Raw genomic sequence first — 19,283 nt, 5'->3', positions numbered from 1 at the left:
ATTCATTAAGAGTGGCCGGGCAATCAGCTGGATCCGTTTTATAAAGGATTCAGCCAGGCCATTCTGAGTATGGACATGTGCTACAGAATGCTCCACACTTACCCCCATGGACATACAATAGTCATTAAAAGCTTGGGAAGTGAATTCACTTGCATTGTCTAGACGTATAGTATTTAATGGAAAATCTGGAAAATGTGCTCCCAGTCTTATTATCTGAGCCAACAATCTTGCAAGTGCTAGATTACGAGTTGATAGGAGACAAACATGTGACCATCTTGTGGATGCATCAATCAGGACCATAAAATATCTAAATGTCCCACAGGGTGGGTGTATTGGTCCACAAATATCAACTTGTATTCTTTCTAGGAAATTGGCACTTCGTTATTCACTTTGGTACGTGATGGCTTAGTAATTAGTTTCCCTTGTGAGCATGCTTCACATGTGATATTCTTAGGGATAACTCTTTTTGTTTTCAAACTGTGACCATTTGAATTTGATATGAGTTTTTGCATCATGTTCGAACCGGGGTGTCCCAGCCGATTGTGCCAAAGAGTAAACTCTTCTTTGAATTCTTTATTCAAGACGGCATTAGCCTCAACAAGACTGGTCTGGGCATAATAAAGACCAGTCCCACACGCAGGTATAGTCTCAAAGACTTTCTTATTGCCTTGGGTGATTTTATAAATCTGTAGGAATTCTTTACTTCCTTCACCCATTGTTTCGATGTGGAAACCATTCAGTCTTATGTCTTTAAAGCTCAATAGACTTCTGTTTGAGCTAGGTGAGTACAAAGCATCTTCAATCTCAAGATGTGTACCTTTTGGCAATAAGATATTGGCGTGGCCATAGCCTTCAATTAAGCTAGCCGTGCCAGCTATAGTGGTGATGTTAGCTACCTTATGTGTGAGATGTATGAAAAATCGTTTGTCTCTCAAAATGGTGTGGCTGGTGCCACTGTCCACCACGATTGTATCCATTCCACTTTTCATTCTTCAAAAACAATAATCATAAAGTTAATGAACAATAATAAAATTTTCAGAGATGGTATCTTTAATGATCTAATTCTTAGGCATATGAGAAATGAAAAAAATTTTATTCATTCATAAGGATAAAGTTAAATCCAAAACCAAACGCTGATAAACAATCTTAAAGAACACCAAATCCAGGGGAAAACAATAAAAAAAAAAGATATGGAATTTTAATTCCTTATTTCAGTATGTCTGAAGTTTCAAACTCCATGTGATCAACTTTGTCTGACTCGTGCTGGTGATCCTGGACGTCTTCCAAGTCATCATCATCATCACCATCATATCCCGGGTCTCGAACCATGTTAGCTTCCGGGTTTCTTTTTAAGCTCTCCATGTAAAGCTCACACAAATGCTTAGGATTTCGGCAATTCTTTGCCCAATGATTACCCATACCACATTTGTGGCATCGATCAGCTTTGATCTGTGGTTTAAAAGACACACTACGGCCTCGACCACGACCACGGCTAAAGCCGGGTGTGGTACCGCGACCACGTCCTCGCCCGTGTGCTTTAAAAGAACCACGACCTCGTCCTTGACTTCTTCCACGGTTTGGACCGGGATGGTCATTGTGTTGGACAAGGTTACTCTCTTTCTTTGGCTCTATAGCCAGCTTAGAGATGTCGGGTAATGGAGCTGTACCAGGAGGTCTCATCTCACTGTTTTTCAATAACAGTTCGTTGTTAGCTTCAGCCAACAAGAGACATTCTATCAACTCAGTATATGTGGCGAAATTCCTCTCTCTGTACTGCTGTTGCAATACCATGTTGGTTTGAGGAAACGTGGAGAGAGTTTTATTAAGCATCTCTTCCTCGGTTACTTTTTCACCACATAACCTTAACAAGGACACAATTCTGAACAGGACTGAGTTGTACTCGTCTACTGATTTGTAGTCCAAGAACCTTATGTGTTTCCAATCATATTGAGCCTTTGGAAGCAACACCGTTTTCTGGTGGTCATATCTTCGCTGTAAAGCGATCCAAAGGTCATATGGATTTTCCATGGTCATGTACTGAGTTTTCAAGTTCTCTTGGAGATGGTGGCGTATCATGTAGATAGCTCTATACTTGTCTTTGTCACTGGAATTGTTGTCTTTGGTGATTGTGTCACCAAGATCTTTTGATCGCAGCATGATCTTTGCATCAAGCGCCCATTCCAGGTAGTTGTCACCATTGCTTTTCAAAGCACTGAAATCAAGATTCGCAATCTTTGACATCTGAAAAATATTTGTAGTTTATCCCCATTAGTAAGAAAATAATCGGATCATTCACATACTCTTTCAGTCGGATACAAGCAATGCAAGTAAATAACAATATTTTTTTTTCAATGATCCAAACGATTTCATGTATATGCAGGAAGGTAAAGTTAAACCTATACATCTAGGATAAAGTTAAATCCATTGCATGAAATCTGATCAGTTTTATCAATTTTCGACATGAAAGTAAACTAATCAGTATGAATGATCTATCCTAATCAGATGATTTCATGTGATATGCAGGAAGGTAAAGTTAAACCTATACAAAATCGAGATAAAGTTAAATCCATGCATGAAATCAGATTAGTATACATTTTCAAAAAAAATGCAATCATTTCTTACTTTTATTTGTTTTCGATATTTATCAGATTAAATATAATGATTTGATAATGCTAGTATATCAGTAATAATCTGAAATTTATTTATTTTCAGATAAATACTAGCAATTCCTATTCCTAGAAGGATTAGGAAAAAAATAAATCGATATTTTTCTGATAAATGCTGAAAATCCTTTTTTTTTTTTAAAGATAAAGATATAAGGTTTTTTAAAAAAATAGGAAAATCGAATTAAAATATATAATATATTGTTTTCAGTCGGATTTATCAAAAAAATTGGTTTTATCTTTAAAATTTCAGATTTATCTATAAGAAAAATCGGATTTATCTTAAAAATATTAAAAATTCTTTCAAATTTGAGACAGGTTCTAGTCGATTTCAACATATCCGAGAAAGACTTTAAACATTCAAGAACAAGTTTCTAATGCAAGCAAACAATCAGATTAAGTTGATGCAGTAGTCGGATATGTAAAAAAAAATTGGTGTAATTGTCAACCTAAAAGGTTCTAGCAATTAACTCACATCAGGAAGATTAAAAAAATCAAACAAGCTTAAACAGAGTGAAACAAGACGAGATTTAAGCTTTGAAAATAGATTAGGGTTTTAGATTTTATTCTGCAAAGACATACGGCTAGATGTAGCTGTATGTATGCGGCTGAAGGTTTAAATCCTTTTTGGTTTTGTTTTGAGTTTTCTGAAGATACCTGAACCTTTTGTGATGAGTTGAACGGTATGTGAGGAGAGACAGCTGCTGCTGGTTGCTGACAGAGAGAAAAGGAGGCGACTGGAAGAGCTTTAGGAGTCGCCGGAAAATAGCAAGAGATCGTTTGGTTTCTGATTTATGGGTGGTGGATTTTTTGAAGGGTTTAGAGACAAGGTCGTGCTGATAACGTGTTGTGAATGAAGAGGGGAACTTGTGTGTATTATTAGGTCGACCAACTGGTCTTTATATACATATGGTAATGACGGTCTAAGTACTGGATCGACATGAGATCGTATTTATCCTTAACTAGATAATGACTAGCAATACGTAAGATAAACACCAACTATAATGTAGATAAACACAAGAGTAGATAGGCGCCAGTATGATCCTGCTGATGGGCTTGGCCCGTCTTGCTACACGGGCTGATAAATGGGTCGATCACTAAATGGTTTATAACACAATAGATGATCCATTGGATTTATAGATAGTATAAATTAAATAGATATAATTTAATGTTGTAATACTATACCTCTATATGCTAAATATTTAAATATTTGTCGATGTTAACTTTTAAAATTATAAATATTTTTTTTTAAATAACAAAAATCATATTATCTAACAATGATTAATCTTTACTACCTTAAACCAATGAAAAGAAATTTTAAACTATATAGTTTATTTAAAAAATTAAACAAAAACTAAATATTTAATTATTTACTCGATAATATAAATGTATGAAGCGAAACGTTTATTTTTTAAAAACTTTCTAAATTTGTGAAATGTTATAATATCTTTGAATATGACAATAAAACAATATTTTACTAATATTTATATATATAGTTACGATTTTAATAATGAAATAATAATCCAAAAATATATATATAGAAGAAGATACAAATACATGTGAAAGTTTGAAACAATCTATTCAATGAAAAAATATACAGTAAACTTATTATGTTTTAAAAATTGATAGGCACATATATATTATAATATATACCAATTTAGAATTGAAAACAAAATATTTATATAAAAATAAATGAAAACAAAAATCCACGCTGTTGCGCGGATCGAGATCTAATTTGTTCCATTATAGGAAACGCAACTTTTTCCCTTTCAAGTTTCAACAGATAGTTAATTTCTTTACGACTTTTTCTTGGGTTCACCCCCTAGGGTGAACGTTTTAGGTTCACCAACCAATAGAAAGTTGTCATTTTAGATCTAGTATCTTTTAATTAAGGAAACAAAATAACTTGCCAAATTATATTATGCTTTTAAAATAAAAAATAAAAAATTAAATAAATAAAAATAACAATAGTTCTAAAAAAAGATTATTTAAAAAAAATATTTATTTTTAAGATTTAGGGTTTAGTGTTTAAGATTTAGAATTTAGAATTTATCCAAATGTTTAGTGTTTTTCCAAGGGTTTAGGGTTTACCTAAGGGTTTAGGGTTTACCCAAGGGTTTAGGGTTTACCCAAAGGTTTAAGGTTTTCCCAATGGTTTAGGGTTTAGGATTAGAGTTTAGGGTTTAGTGTTTTGTTGACAACATGTTTAGTGTTTTTCCAAGGGTTTAGGGGTTTACCCAAAGATTTAGGGTTTACCCAAAGATTTAGGGTTTAGGATTTGAGTTTAGGGTTTAGTATTAGAGCTTAGGGTTTAGTGTTTTGTTGACAACATTTTTTTTTTTTGAATTCGTTTTTTATATATTATTCTTATTTATTTTTAAATTTTATTTTGAAAAAATAATATAATTTGCAAGTTATTTGGTTTCCTTAATTAAAAGATACTAGATTTAAAATGACAATTTTCTATTGGTTGGTGAACCTAAAGGTAGGGGGTGAACCCAAGAATAACTCTTTCTTTACCATGTTCTCTCATTGAAGTTAATTGTTCGCTGATTGGTAGCTGTAAGCACGATAGCATCAAAGGTTGTTACTAACTGTGCATCCTGCTTTATTAGTACGTTATTGAGGTCATATATCTTATATATTAAAACAAAACTCACAACCTTGATTCATCTTATATATTAAAACAAAACTCACAACCTTGATTCATGTGTGATTTTTTAAAATGTTATATATTAAAATAGAAATCACAACTTTGATTCATGTATGATTTTTTTAAAAATGAACCTAATATACATATTCTTATAAAGTCATGTTACATTTAATCTATAATCTTATTATTTAAATTTTGGGCCTACCAGAAATTTTTATTGGGCTATCAATAATTGGATGTAAACAATAGATGATCCATTGGATTTATAGATAGTATAAATTAAATATATATAATTTAATGTTGTAATACTATACCTCCATATATTAATTATTTAAATATTTGTCGATGTTAACTTTTAAAATTATAAAGATTTTTTTTAAATAACAAAAATCATATAATCTAACAATTATTAATCTTTACTAGCTTAAACCAATGAAAACAAAATTTAAACTATATAGTTTATTTTAAAAATTAAAAAAAACTAAAATTTTAATTATTTACTCGATAATATAAATCTATGAAGCGAAAATTTTAATTTTTATGAAAACTTTCTAAATTTGTGAAATGTTACAATATTTTTGAATATGACAATAAAACAATATTTTGCTAATCTTTATATATATAGTTACGATTTTAATAAGGAAATAATAATCCGAAAAAATATATATATATATATATATATAAGTAGATACAAATACATGTGAAAGTTTGAAATAATCTATTCAATGAAAAAAATCTTATATATTAAAACAGAAGTCACAACCTTGATTCATGTGTGATATTTTTTAAAATAGACCTAATGGACCTATTCCTAGAAAGTCATGTTACATTTAATCTCTAATCTTATCATTTAAATTTTAGGTCTACCAGAAATTTTTATTGGGCTATCAATAATTGGATTTAAACAATAGATGATCCATTGGATTTATAGATAGTATAAATTAAATATATATAATTTAATATGTTAATTATTTTAATATTTGTCGATGTTAACTTTTAAAATTATAAAGATTTATTTTTAAATAACAAAAATCATATTATCTAACAATGATTAATCTTTACTACCTTAAACCAATGAAAACAAATTTTAAACTATATAATTTATTTTAAAAATAAAAAAAAAACTAAATGTTTAATTATTTACTCGATGATGTAAATCTATGAAGCGAAAAGTTTAATTTTTTAAAAACTTTTGTGAAATATTACAATATTTTAGATTATGACAATAAAACAATATTTTACTAATCTTTATATATATAGTTACGATTTTAATAATGAAATAATAATCCAAATATATATATATATATATATATAGAAGAATATACAAATACATGTGAAAGTTTGAAACAATCTATTCAATGAAAAAATATACCGTAAATTTATTATGTTTTAAAAATTGATAGACACATACATATTATAACATATACCAATTTGTAATTGAAAACAAAATATTTATATAAAAATAAATGAAAAAAAGTACACGCGCGGTTGCACTGATCGAGATCTAGTTATCAATTAAACCCATGCTAGATAGACCAACAACTAGTCAACTGCCATGAAGACTGCAAGCTAAATTCTCAGTATTTGAACTTGACATTGTTATAAATCATGGAATCGCAATAAGACTTCTTTTGTAATATACTAATATAAACATGCAATGGCATTGGATCTGATAAAATACGAAAATGAGAAAGAGAAAAGAAATGGTGACGAGTTGGTAGTATAGAAAATAGGACTGAAATAGATTTCTTATTAACACCATGTATAGTATTTATATTGTATTATAAGTAGGGTTAAACGTAGAGTATTGTATTTACAAAGAAGTCCTTATAGTTATATTATCTCCTTAACATGTCCCCTCAAGAAGGTGGAACATGTGTGACACATATCTTGTTTCATAACAGTTGGAATGGAGCGCGAGGCAGAGGCTTGGTGAGGGCATCCGCAAGTTGATCTTTAGTAGACACATAAGAGACCCGAAGTACACGAGACTGTATCTGACCCCGTAGAAAGTGATAATCAAGAGCAATGTGTTTCTTACGAGAGTGGAAGACTGGATTAGCACACAGATCTGTCGCTTTGATATTATCGCAGTACACAGTCGGGGTAGTAGGAATGGAGACGCCAAGCTCAGTAAGTAACGAACAAACCCACCGTAGTCCAGATGCAGTATTAGCAACAGATCGATACTCGGCTTCAGTCGAGGAACGTGCAACCCCCTGTTGCTTTTTCGAACTCCAAGAGATTGGCTGCGAGCCAATATAGATGATATAAACATTGGTGGAGACATAATCATCAGTGTCACCAGCCAAGTCGGTATCAGAATAAGCATGAAGGTTCTGATTGGTTTGTTTGCGGAGAAAGATACCATGAGTGAGAGTTCCAGAGAGATATCTTAGTACCCGTTTAACTGCTTGCATATGTTCAGAGGTTGGCCGATGCATAAACTGCGACAACTTGTTGACTGCATACGAGATATCTGGACGTGTGAGGGCAAGATACTGGAGGCTTCCGACTAGGCGCCTATACGCATGTGGATCAGCAAGAGGATCACCTGAGGTAAGCTCTAGCTTCAGTGATGTAGGAAGCAGGGTCAGAACTGGTTTGCAGTGCAGCATATTTGCTTTTATCAGAAGATTTGTGATATATTTCCTCTGCATCAAGTGAATCCCAGCCGATGTTCTGATAGTTTCAATGCCCAAGAAGTAGTTTAAGAGACCCATATCCTTGATTGAGAACTTGTTTGCAAGAGCATCCATGAACCTTTATATCAATGCTTGATTGCTGCCAGTTATTAGTATGTCATCAACATAGACCAAGACATAGATAAGGTCACCACGATTCTTGTAGATAAAGAGAGAGGTATCTGATAAGGAGTTGGAGAAGCCAACCTGTATAAGAAATGATTTCAACTCCGAGTACCAAACACGTGGCGCCTGTTTCAGACCATAGAGTGCTTTACGCAACTTACACACATGAGAAGGACGATCGTGATCAGCGAACCCTGGCGGTTGGGACATAAATAATTCCTCATTAAGATGACCTTGAAGAAACGCAGTATTAACGTCAATTTGTCAGACAGGCCAGTCTTTGTTGACAGCTAAACCAAGCACGATTCTGATAGTAGTAGATTTCATCACATGGCTAAAGGTGTCAGTGTAGTCAACACCTTGTTGCTGATGAAAACCTTTGGCAACAATTCGAGCTTTGTAGCGATCTATGCTGCCATCAGGATTATATTTGATGGTAAATACCCAGCGACAACCCACAACATTCATATTTTGCGAATACTCAGTGAGATCCCATGTATTGTTTGTTGTCGTTGAGTTGAACTCCTTGCTCATTGCTTCTCGCCAATGTTCATGCTGCATAGCTTGTTGCCAAGTAGCTGGTATCCAGTGTGGATCCATTTGCAGTTTCGCAGTGAGATTGTACCGTGTAACAGGTTTGATGATTTTGTTCCGCAATCGTGTCTTCATAGAGTGTCTGGGCTCTGCAGCTTGTTGGAGAGGAGCAGCAGCTGGAGCCTGAGCAACTGGAGATGTTGGTTGTGTCTGAGCAACTGGTTCAGACGCTAGAGACGGTGCGGTCGTGACAGGTTGATGAGGTAGGGGAGTAGCATTTTCTGTCACTTCTGGTGGTGAAGAATCGGAGCTCGTGGGCTGATTACTCGTTAGCGACGATGGAGTTTGTACGAGTGGCGAGATGGAGACAGGAATGATAGTAACAGAGGACGGGTCGTGAGATGGTGTGGGTTCAGGATGAGGAATAGAGTTGGACGGAAACATGGTTTTGTAAGGATACTCTGTTTCATTGAATCACACATGACGCGATGTATATATACGGCCTGATATAGGTTCTAAGCATTGATAAGCACTCTGAGTTAAGGAGTAGCCAATGAATAGGCATGGTAAGGAACAGTTTTGGAGTTTATCAGGTGCATAGGGGCGTAACTATGGGAAACATAGGCATCCAAAGGTGTGAAGCTTAAGGTAGTTGGGAGATGTTTTGAAGAGTTTCTGGAAAGGAGATTGGTTAGAGAGGACAGGGGTGGGGAGGCGGTTTATTTGGAACACTGCAGTCGCAAAAGCGAAGTGCCAGTATGAGAGAGGCATATTCGCGGAAGAGAGAAGCGACAAACCGGTCTCAACGATATGCCTATGCTTTCTTTCGGAGAGACCGTTATGCTCTGGGGTGTGAGGTGGGGTTGTGAGATGTGAGATACCATGGGTGGCTAGGAGTGGGCGAAGAGCTAAGAACTCTCCCCCATTGTCTGAATATAGGTTTCGAATTTTGGCTTTGAACTTGGTTTCGATAAGGGGTTTGAAGGCTGTAAAGATTTGTTTGACTTAGGATTTGGCTGTGAGAGGAAACATCCAAGTTTAACGAGTAAAATGATCCACAAAGACTACATAATATTTATAGTTTTGAGTGGAGAGTATAGGAGATTGCCAAACATCTGAGAAGAGATATTCTAAAGGATGAGAAGAGATGATTGTGCTTTGATGAAAAGGAAGTTTCTGAGTTTTATTAAGCAAACAATCGTTACAAGGTAAGAAATTGAAAGAGTTGTTAAACAAGGTAAAGAAAAATTGGAAACTATAGATCGAAGGGTTGGTGAAGAGTGGCCAAGCCTTTGGTGCCATTGAGAGAGGGTGGTCTTGGTTTCAGGGTAGGTAATGGAATGGGCGGATGGTTGGATTGGCCACTCATACAAATCATCCCTCGTTCTGCCTTGGAGCAACCGGACCCCCGTGCTGAGATCCTTCACCTGAAAACAAGCAGGAAAGAATTCCACAGAGACTTGATTAGCGTTGCACAACCGATATACAGATATCAAGTTCTTATTGACACTAGGAACACAAAGAATATCTTTAAGTTGCAGAGACTTAGATGGAGTAGGGAGAGAAGCAGAACTAGTGTGTGTAATCTAAAGTCCTGACCCATCAGCTATCGCTACTTCTTATCCTCCACCATACGGTTGATGAATCGCAAGGTTGTTGAGGTCGGATGTCAAGTGGTGTGTAGCTCCACTGTCTAGCAACCAAGGCGTAGGGTTGTAGATCGAGGCGTGAGCATCATTAGCTCTTGGCTGCCACATAACAGAAGAAGGGGCCGGTGATTGCTGATTGGAGTAGCCGTGAAGTTGAGGACAGCGACGAGCGCTGTGTCCATAGACAGAGCAGATCTGGCATCTGCCTTGGTAGTCACGGCCCATATTCTGCTGCGGTGACGATGTGAGCTGTTGTTTCTGCCAAGTCTGGTTCTGGTTTTGAGTCTGGTTACCTCTGTAACCACCACGATGAGAGTTTTTATGGCGGTTGTGATTGTTTCTCGAGGATCCTCTGTAGTTGGTGAAGTTTGCCGTAACCGGTACGGAAGTTGCAGACAGTGAGGCTAATTGCAGTTTGGCCTCATGATTGAGCAGTTTCTCATGTATTTCGGTGAGAGTAGGAGGAGTTTCGCGACCTTCAATCTTGTCTACGACTTTTTTGTAATCATCAGGAAGGCCCTCCAATATGTGCTCAATTTGATCCTCAAGATCCATTGGCTTGTTAAGTAACGCCAATTGATCAAATCGTGTTGTGAAGTCTTGATAGTATTCGTTGATGGACTTGCTGCCTTTTGTCCATTGGCGCAGATGTTGCCTCAATTGTTTGATATGAGCCATGCTTGGCTTAGCATATGTGAGCGAGAGGGTTGTCCAGATATCTACTGCGGTACTCGCCGTCGAGACGATAGGCTGTAGAGTTGTTGTGATTGCGCCTAAAAGGGCACTGTAGATAAGTCGATCCTGACGTTTCCACAGTGTGTAGGCAGGATTTGGTACAAGACCATCATCGGTAGTGAGAGTTGTTGCAGGCGTGATGGCAGATCCAACAATATGAACCGCCAAGTCGTATCCATCAAGGAGCACATGTATTTGTTTACTCCACATAAGAAAGTTAGAGGACGTTAGCTTAGTAACGTTGGTCATGTTGATGTTGAGGATTTTTGTTGTGTTTGAGACATCAACGGTTTCGCCGGTGAGGGCTGGAAAGTTGTCGCTTGAAGACATGAAGAAGCGTTGAAAAGAAAAATTTGAAAAAGAGGTATGACGGCTTTAGAGATTAGGTATAGCCTGCTCTTATACCATATAGAAAATAGGATTGAAATAGATTTCTTATTAACAACATGTACAGTATTTATACTGTATTACAAGTAGGGTTAAACGTAGAGTATTGTATTTACAAAGAAGTCCTTATAGTTATATTATCTCCTTAACAGGTAGTGGGTCAAGAGAATGAAGAAAAATATTGGCCATTAAAGTTCTAATTGTCTAATCCACGCAATTTCATTTCATCACTCACTCGCCATTTACTTAACATTTTGTGTTTAGTGCTTAGTTTCATACCTATGCGGTCACGCCTTTTCACTTTTGAATAGGTCATCCATCGTATACGTATAGCATGTTTTTGTTTTCTTCTAAATCTCATATAAACCTACAACATAATCATAAATTCATTATGGCATACCATTATAAGATCTCATCTGCTGTCAAACAAACAAAATGATCGATCTCATTTTGTGCTATAAAATAACATAAACATAACTCAATTTGTTTGTATATTTTAATAAAATACATTATCTTCTCTTAGTCTTTTGCGCAAATCATTTTAAAGACCACTCTATCTAATTCATCAAAGATGGCATCGCATGATTACACAAAAGTAACATAACTTATCTTTTCTTGTCTTTATAAACTGTTTGTTGCGTGTATTTTTTTTCTGAATGATAACACTGGAAATGAGAGATCTCGAATAGCATTTACGCCATCTCGACTCATTTTGAGTCCATTATGTTTGAAACTTCAGATGATGACACAAATTAGGATTAAAATTAACAAATATTAAAATACTAGTAACAAATAACAAATGGCACATTCTTTGAAACTTTGTTCTAAGAAAAAAAACACACGCAGGGAATTTAAGTTATATGCAAATCAAGCGTCTATGATATATCAACGACAATCAAATCAGGTCGATTAATGGAGAAAGATTACCCATTCCTTAATATTACAAAAGACTTAAACACACACACACACATATTCACTAATGTCTAGTCTTATTTTATTTTTAATTAATTTTATTTTAAGAATTTTATCCTTCATTTGTTTCTTTTTGTAACATATTTTAGCATAAACACAAATTAAAATTTTACTTTTAATAAAACCACTTGGTTAAAACAAAAAAATAACTAAAAATAATTAGTTATTGTTATGCTGAACAAATAGGACAAAAACGGAGGGAGTATCATTTAATATTGATTAACAGTATCTTTATATATTTACCAACCGCTTTTATATATTTTACATACACATACATGTGAACATTGATGTGAGCACATATATAACTAAATATTTATTACAACTGAAGTATCTAATTTTCTTAGAAGTTGAAATATTTTTTTAATGCTTCTTTCACTATCGACCAAATTGTAGTAAAATAATTTTTTTTAATAACTTTATTTTTCTTTTCTTTAACTACTATATGTTTAAAAACTATAATATGAAACTATTGGTTCGACATTAGGACTATCTAAAATTCATATAACATGAAATCAAACAAATAATAATAATTTTTTGTTATCACCGGAAAACCGAAAACATCAACAATTTGAACCAAACAAACCAAAATAAATATTGATTTTAAATTATAGTTATATTTTAAGAGATTAAAAACAAAAAAAACAACTTAATTAAAACTGAACCGATATCTAAATTAAACATATTTAATATTTCATTATTAAAAATAACAAAATTAATAATCACATTCCGCGAAAGACGCGGATAATTACCTAGTATATATATGTAAGTCTGAATTAGTACACATCAAACATAAAATTACGCTTAATTAGAAATTTGTTCATTTTGCTAGATTTGTATTCAAGAACAGATGCATTAATTAATATCGTACGGTTAAATAAGCCCTGTAACAATAAAGAAATATCGTACGGTTTGTGAAAGAAATCAATCGCTGGAACAGAAGGTACAACTTGGAGATCGTTAGATGTTCCAGCAACGTACATTCCGTGTGCCTCGATTTCTTCCCCTCTCCGGTCACTTGTGTTAAACGGATATAGACATAGAGTGAAGGAGTTTGTGTAGGTTTGGTTAATACCAAGCCTTAAATAGAGAAAATATCATTTCGATCATCATTATTACATTGTCTAGTATACGAATTACTAGACTTGTTAATTTTCACGGTACATTTTAGGTAGTGATAATGTTAGATATCTTATATACTATCAATTCAACTCATATCTGCTGTTGTCAACCTTAAACTGAAATGGACAGCTCTTGACAAAAAAAAAAAAGAAATGGACAATCTAGTTCTACGTTCTTGGCATCTTAGATCTAACAAGTAACAAAGAGTTTTGGTAACAAGCAATCCGACTACCTTTTTAGTATTAGTTGGAAAATATTTCAAATTTGGATTAGGTAGTGTGGTAGCTTTTCTAAGAAACTAATTTACATTTTCACCGAGATCCTAGATTTTAATAGGATAAGCTGATAGGAACAAGTGAACTTTTTTTTTTTTTCTTTTTTTTTGAAACATGATAGGAACAAGTGAACAACATATGGAATAGTAACAAAGAGTGAAAATGTTTATTCAAAATCAAAGGCAAGCCCAAAAATGCGAATATGGAATAGAGAGGGAAAATAAGACATGGATTTCACAAGTTTATGCTAAACTATACGAATTGGGTTGTTTCAGAGGCCGTAATATAGGAGAATCCATAGGCCCGACACTACCATACAGTGTACAGTGTACTAAACGCATACACGCACATAATAATGTGAAAAAGATGCGGGAAGGAGACATTCTCATCTTTTAGCTTTCGTCAAAGTGGTGACACGTGAAGCTTGTCAGAATCCACTACTCCACGTGCCCTTTTAGTTGTACCCGTCTTCCGCTATCCATAATCATTGAGTTGTTATCAACTTTTGTTGTTGTGTGCGTCATAATATTGACATCAAAACCTGATTAAACAACAAAATTGACCTTTGAAAATAAAATTATCTTAGGGCTTCTGCATCAATAAATCTTTCGTAGAATAACTTGTGAATAAAGAGTAAGAAAAGAGAATGAAAATATTCTCATTTGACACTTGTTAAATTGTTAAAACCAATCTGGATGGCATTGGTATTATCAAATTGTCTGGTCGTCGTCGACCAAGAAAATATGGTCATCACAAGCTGTCAAAGACGGTTTTCCCGAGCAGTTAGCACTGCACTGTCTATTTAAGATTCGATTTAAATGTTTAATAAAATACTTACAAGGAGTAGTATATAACTAATGAGATAACTTTCTATTTCTAACGAGTTTAGGTTTACCTACTTTTCCTATTCTTAGCGTAGGTTTAATTTATTCTCCAAGTTAATGTTGTATATAAACATGCCGTGGATTAATTAATGAGATACACAATTCTATTCTACTACATTATATGGTATCAGAGCTAAAAGATCATACCTAAATTTTTTTTTCAAATCCTAAACTTTTGATTATTCTACTTCTACAAAAACAATGATGTCTACTTCTCCATCATCTTCTCCAATCAATTCTACTGCTACAAGCCAAGGACCTTCGATGGCAGCTTCTCCATATCATCTACACCCATCAGACAATCCAGGTGCCTTGATTACATTTGTTCTACTTACCCATGATAACTATCCAGAGTGGTCTACCGAGCTTTGTAACTCTCTACAAGCAAAGCAGAAAACCGGCTTTATCGACGGAGTTATCACAAAACCTGTTGACGATCATCCTGACCTAGGGAGCTGGCTTGCTGCAAACTCAATGATAGTGGACTGGATACGAACATCGATTGACGCGAAGGTTCGTTCTACGGTAACACATGTACCTGATGCCTACAAGCTATGGGAAACCTTGAAGTTTCGCTTCTCAGTCAAAAATGGAGCTCGTATCCATCAACTACAGGATGTAATCACTAACTGCAAGCAGGATGGTCAATCTGTACTTGATTACTAGGGAAGATTGACCAAAATTTGGGAAGAACTTCAAAATCTTAAAACTACACGTGTTTGTACCTGTGCTGCAGCGGCTGAGATCGAAAAAGAAAAAGAGGACGCCAGGGTCCATAAATTTCTCTTTGGTCTTGATGATTCACGCTTTCTTTCTATCAGGTCTCGGATTACTGATGAAGAACCATTACCAGACCTCAATATTGTCTATTCTCGAGTCATTCGGGAAGAACAAAACATGGTTGCGACACGCTCTAAAGAACAACGTTCGGATGCGCTTGGGTTTACTGTCAAAACAGAGGCCTCCAAGGGTTCTTCTACAACTCCAACCAATTCTGCTCCACCTCGCTCCAGGGATCCAGCTCGATCATGCACACACTGTGGCCGAACAGGACATGAGATTTCCGAATGCGTTCTTGTTCATGGGTTCCCGGAGTGGTACACTGAGCAACAACGACATAATCACTCTACTTCTGGAAATCGTGGGGGTCGTGGCGGTCGTTTTAATGGGAGCAGAGGGCGTGGAAGAGGACGTGCGAATGCAGCACATACAACTCCTCAAATCAATTCCGAGCAGATTGCATCATTGATTTCTCTACTTCAAAGCCAACAAAGCAACTTATCGTCTGAGTGGTTGTCTGGTAAAACAACTCTAACTGATGTTATTATTGACACAGGTTCCTCGCACCATATGACGGGTGATTTGGTATTACTAAAAGATGTTTGTGACATACCTACCTCATCGGTTACTTTTCCAGACGGTCGGCTATCACAAGCAACAAAACATGGAACTTTAGTGTTGAGCAAAGATTATGCTCTTCATGGAGTTCTCTATGTTCCGGATTTTACATGCACACTAATATCGGTTTCTAAGTTACTTAAGCAAACTGGTTGCATAGCGATTTTTATTGATACATTGTGTGTATTACATGACCATTTTTCGAGGATTCTGATTGGAGCAGGTGAAGAACGTGAGGGGGTTTACTACTTTACGGGTGTCAAAATCGCACGAGTCCGTAGAGCTACAAATTCGACATCATCTTCTTCAGTTTTATGGCATCGTCATCTTGGACATCCTTCCTACAAAGTTTTATCTACTTTATCGGTGTTTGATTCTCTTAAAGTTGATTTTTCTGATTCGAGTCAGTGTGATGTTTGTTTTAGGGCGAAACAAACTCGAAAAATTTTTCTTGATAGTATTAATAAAGCTTCTATACCGTTTTCTTTAATACACTGCGATGTTTGGGGTCCGTATCGTACACCTGCCTCTTGTGGTGCAGTATTTTTTCTTACTATAGTTGATGATTTCTCCCTAGCAGTGTGGACATATTTGATGCTAGAAAAGTCTGAAGTCGCAAACCTACTACAAAAGTTTTGCGCAATGAGTGTGCGTCAATTTGGTCACCAAGTTCAATCAATCTGGTCTGATAATGGTACAAAATTTATGGTCCTCAAGAAATACTTCCAGAACAATGGGATCATGCATCAGACTTCTTGCGTCGACACTCCACAACAAAATGGGCGAGTCGAACGGAAGCATTGCCATATACTCAATGTGGCTCGAGCATGCCTCTTTCAATCAAAACCCCCGATCACCTTCTGGGGAGAAAGCATCCTCGCAGCCACACATATCATCAATCGAACACCTTCACAGGTTCTCGATGGTAAAACCCCATATGAAGTTCTACATGGTACTCCTCCAGTCTATGATCTCCTTCGAGTGTTCGGGTGCCTAACATATGCGCATCATCGTCCAAGAAATAAGGACAAGTTTGGGGAACGCAGTCGTAAGTGCTTGTTTATGGGATACCCGTTTGGTAAAAAGGTGTGGAGGTTATATGATTTGGAAACCAATGAATTCTTTATAAGTCGGGATGTTGTTTTTTTTTAGGATCAATTTCCAGGTATGAAGAATGCAGAGTATGTGTCACCTCCGACTATGCAAGATAACTCGATGGATGACTGGCTTCTCCCGACCATACAATCAAGAGGGAGTACGACACATACTGATATCATACCAGTTACTGCCCAAGTCCCGCCTGCAGCCACTGAAGCTATTACACCTACAGGCACGACTATTGATACTGAACATATCAACGAGACTCCTGTGTCGCCTACTACTACTCCTATTTTTGAAACTTCTACTACGCCTACAGCATCTTTGACTCCATCTCATGCGTCACCGTTGCCTTCTAGTATGCCAATATCTCCGACCCCGAAGGCACCAATAGAAAATCAGGAACAGACTTCGCAGTCTCCGGGTCTCCTGGAAGTTCTTGGTCGGGGTCATCTAACAAAGAAATCATCTGTTCTGCTCAAGAATTTTGTTACACATGCTGCTTCTATGACACGCACCCCTCACGTCTCATCTCAATCTCTTCAGAGTTCTTCGACTACGGTTCCAGGTACGTCCTTGTATCCTATTGATGATTACTTATCTACTCCTGCGTTTTCTTCACAACATCAAGCTTTTCTTGCTACCATTACATCGGATTATGTTCCAACTACTTACAAAGAAGCGGTACTTGATGAACGCTTTAATGGAGCTATGAAAACTGAGATTACCGCATTGGAAGATAACCATACTTGGGACGTTACTGCACTACCACCAGGTAAAAAGGCTATTGGATGCAGATGGATTTACTCCAACAAATACAAAGCCGATGGATCTATAGAGCGACCTAAAGCTCGACTTGTTGCTCATGGAAATCGTCAAAAAGCGGGCAGTGATTACAAGGATACGTTTGCTCCAGTTGCGAAGATGAATAATGTCTGGTTCTTGTTAAAACTTGCAGCGGTTAAAAGGTGGAAAATCCATCAAATGAATGTACACAATGGTTTCTTGCATGGTGATCTTGAGGAGGAAATTTATATGCAACTACCTCCAGGTTTCAAGGCTGATGATCCTTCCAAAGTTTGTCACCTTCGTAAGTCTCTATATGGACTCAAACAATCGCCTCGGTGCTGGTTTTCAAAACTCAGTAAAATCTTATTGACTTTCGGCTTCAACCAAAGCTATGAGGACTACTCCTTGTTCTCTCTCATTGACGGTAACATATGCCTCCATATCCTGGTCTATGTTGACGACTTTATCATTGCTGGTAATGATAGTTCTACGATACACAGATTTAAGGAGTACCTCAACAAGTGCTTCAAGATGAAGGATTTGGGTAAACTCAAATACTTTCTTGGTTTGGAAGTTGCTCGTGGACCTGAAGAGATTTTTCTTTCCCAGCGGAAGTATGCATTGGACATAATCACGGAGTGTGGTCTTTTAGGTGCCAAACCATCTCCGGTTCCCACAGAGTTGAATCATAAACTTGCCCTTGCAAAAGGACAGCTTCCCGATGATCCAGGTCGCTACAGGAGATTAGTTGGGAGGTTGATTTACTTGACATTCACGCGACCTGAACTGAGTTATATTGTGCATCTTCTCTCCCAATTCATGCAGAAGCCACGAGAGGAGCATTGGCTGGCAGCATTGCGAGTCGTACGTTACTTGAAGGGTTGTGCAGATCAGGGATTATGCTCTCATCATCACCTGATTTGAATCTCACGGCTTATTGTGACTCGGATTGGTCGGCGTGCCCACTTACTCGATGTTCCATGTCCGCCTACATCGTCCTTCTAGGTGATTCTCTGCTTTCGTGGAAGACTAAGAAACAAAGGACCGTCTCGCGTTCTTCGGCAGAGGCTGAGTATCGGTCAATGGCTGATGCAACATGCGAGATTAAATGGATCAAACGACTTTTACAACAGTTCGGCTTCTCCCACCAGCAGCCTATGCGTTTATTCTGCGATAGCCAGTCTGCAATACACATTGCTAAAAACCCGGTCTTTCATGAACGGACTAAGCATGTTGAGAATGATTGTCATACTGTCTGTGATGCAGTTCATGCCAAACTCATTACCACTGAACATGTTTCTACAAAGAATCAACCTG

General features: G+C 36.3%; 1 protein-coding gene across 1 annotated transcript; it reads right to left on the bottom strand.

Annotated features, from left to right (window-relative positions):
• Window positions 1–1,206: 1,206 nt before the first annotated feature.
• Window positions 1,207–2,241, bottom strand: LOC125582143. The gene has a single exon (XM_048748671.1). It carries the CDS (start codon window positions 2,239–2,241, stop codon window positions 1,207–1,209), a length of 1,035 nt encoding a protein of 344 aa, XP_048604628.1.
• Between the last annotated feature and the right edge of the window lie 17,042 nt (window positions 2,242–19,283).

This window comes from Brassica napus, chromosome C2 (genome assembly GCF_020379485.1).
Source record: "Brassica napus cultivar Da-Ae chromosome C2, Da-Ae, whole genome shotgun sequence".
Classification (NCBI taxonomy): Eukaryota; Viridiplantae; Streptophyta; class Magnoliopsida; order Brassicales; family Brassicaceae; genus Brassica; species Brassica napus.
Note: the sequence above shows the minus strand (reverse complement) of the source record. Positions and strands in the feature narration are given on the sequence as shown.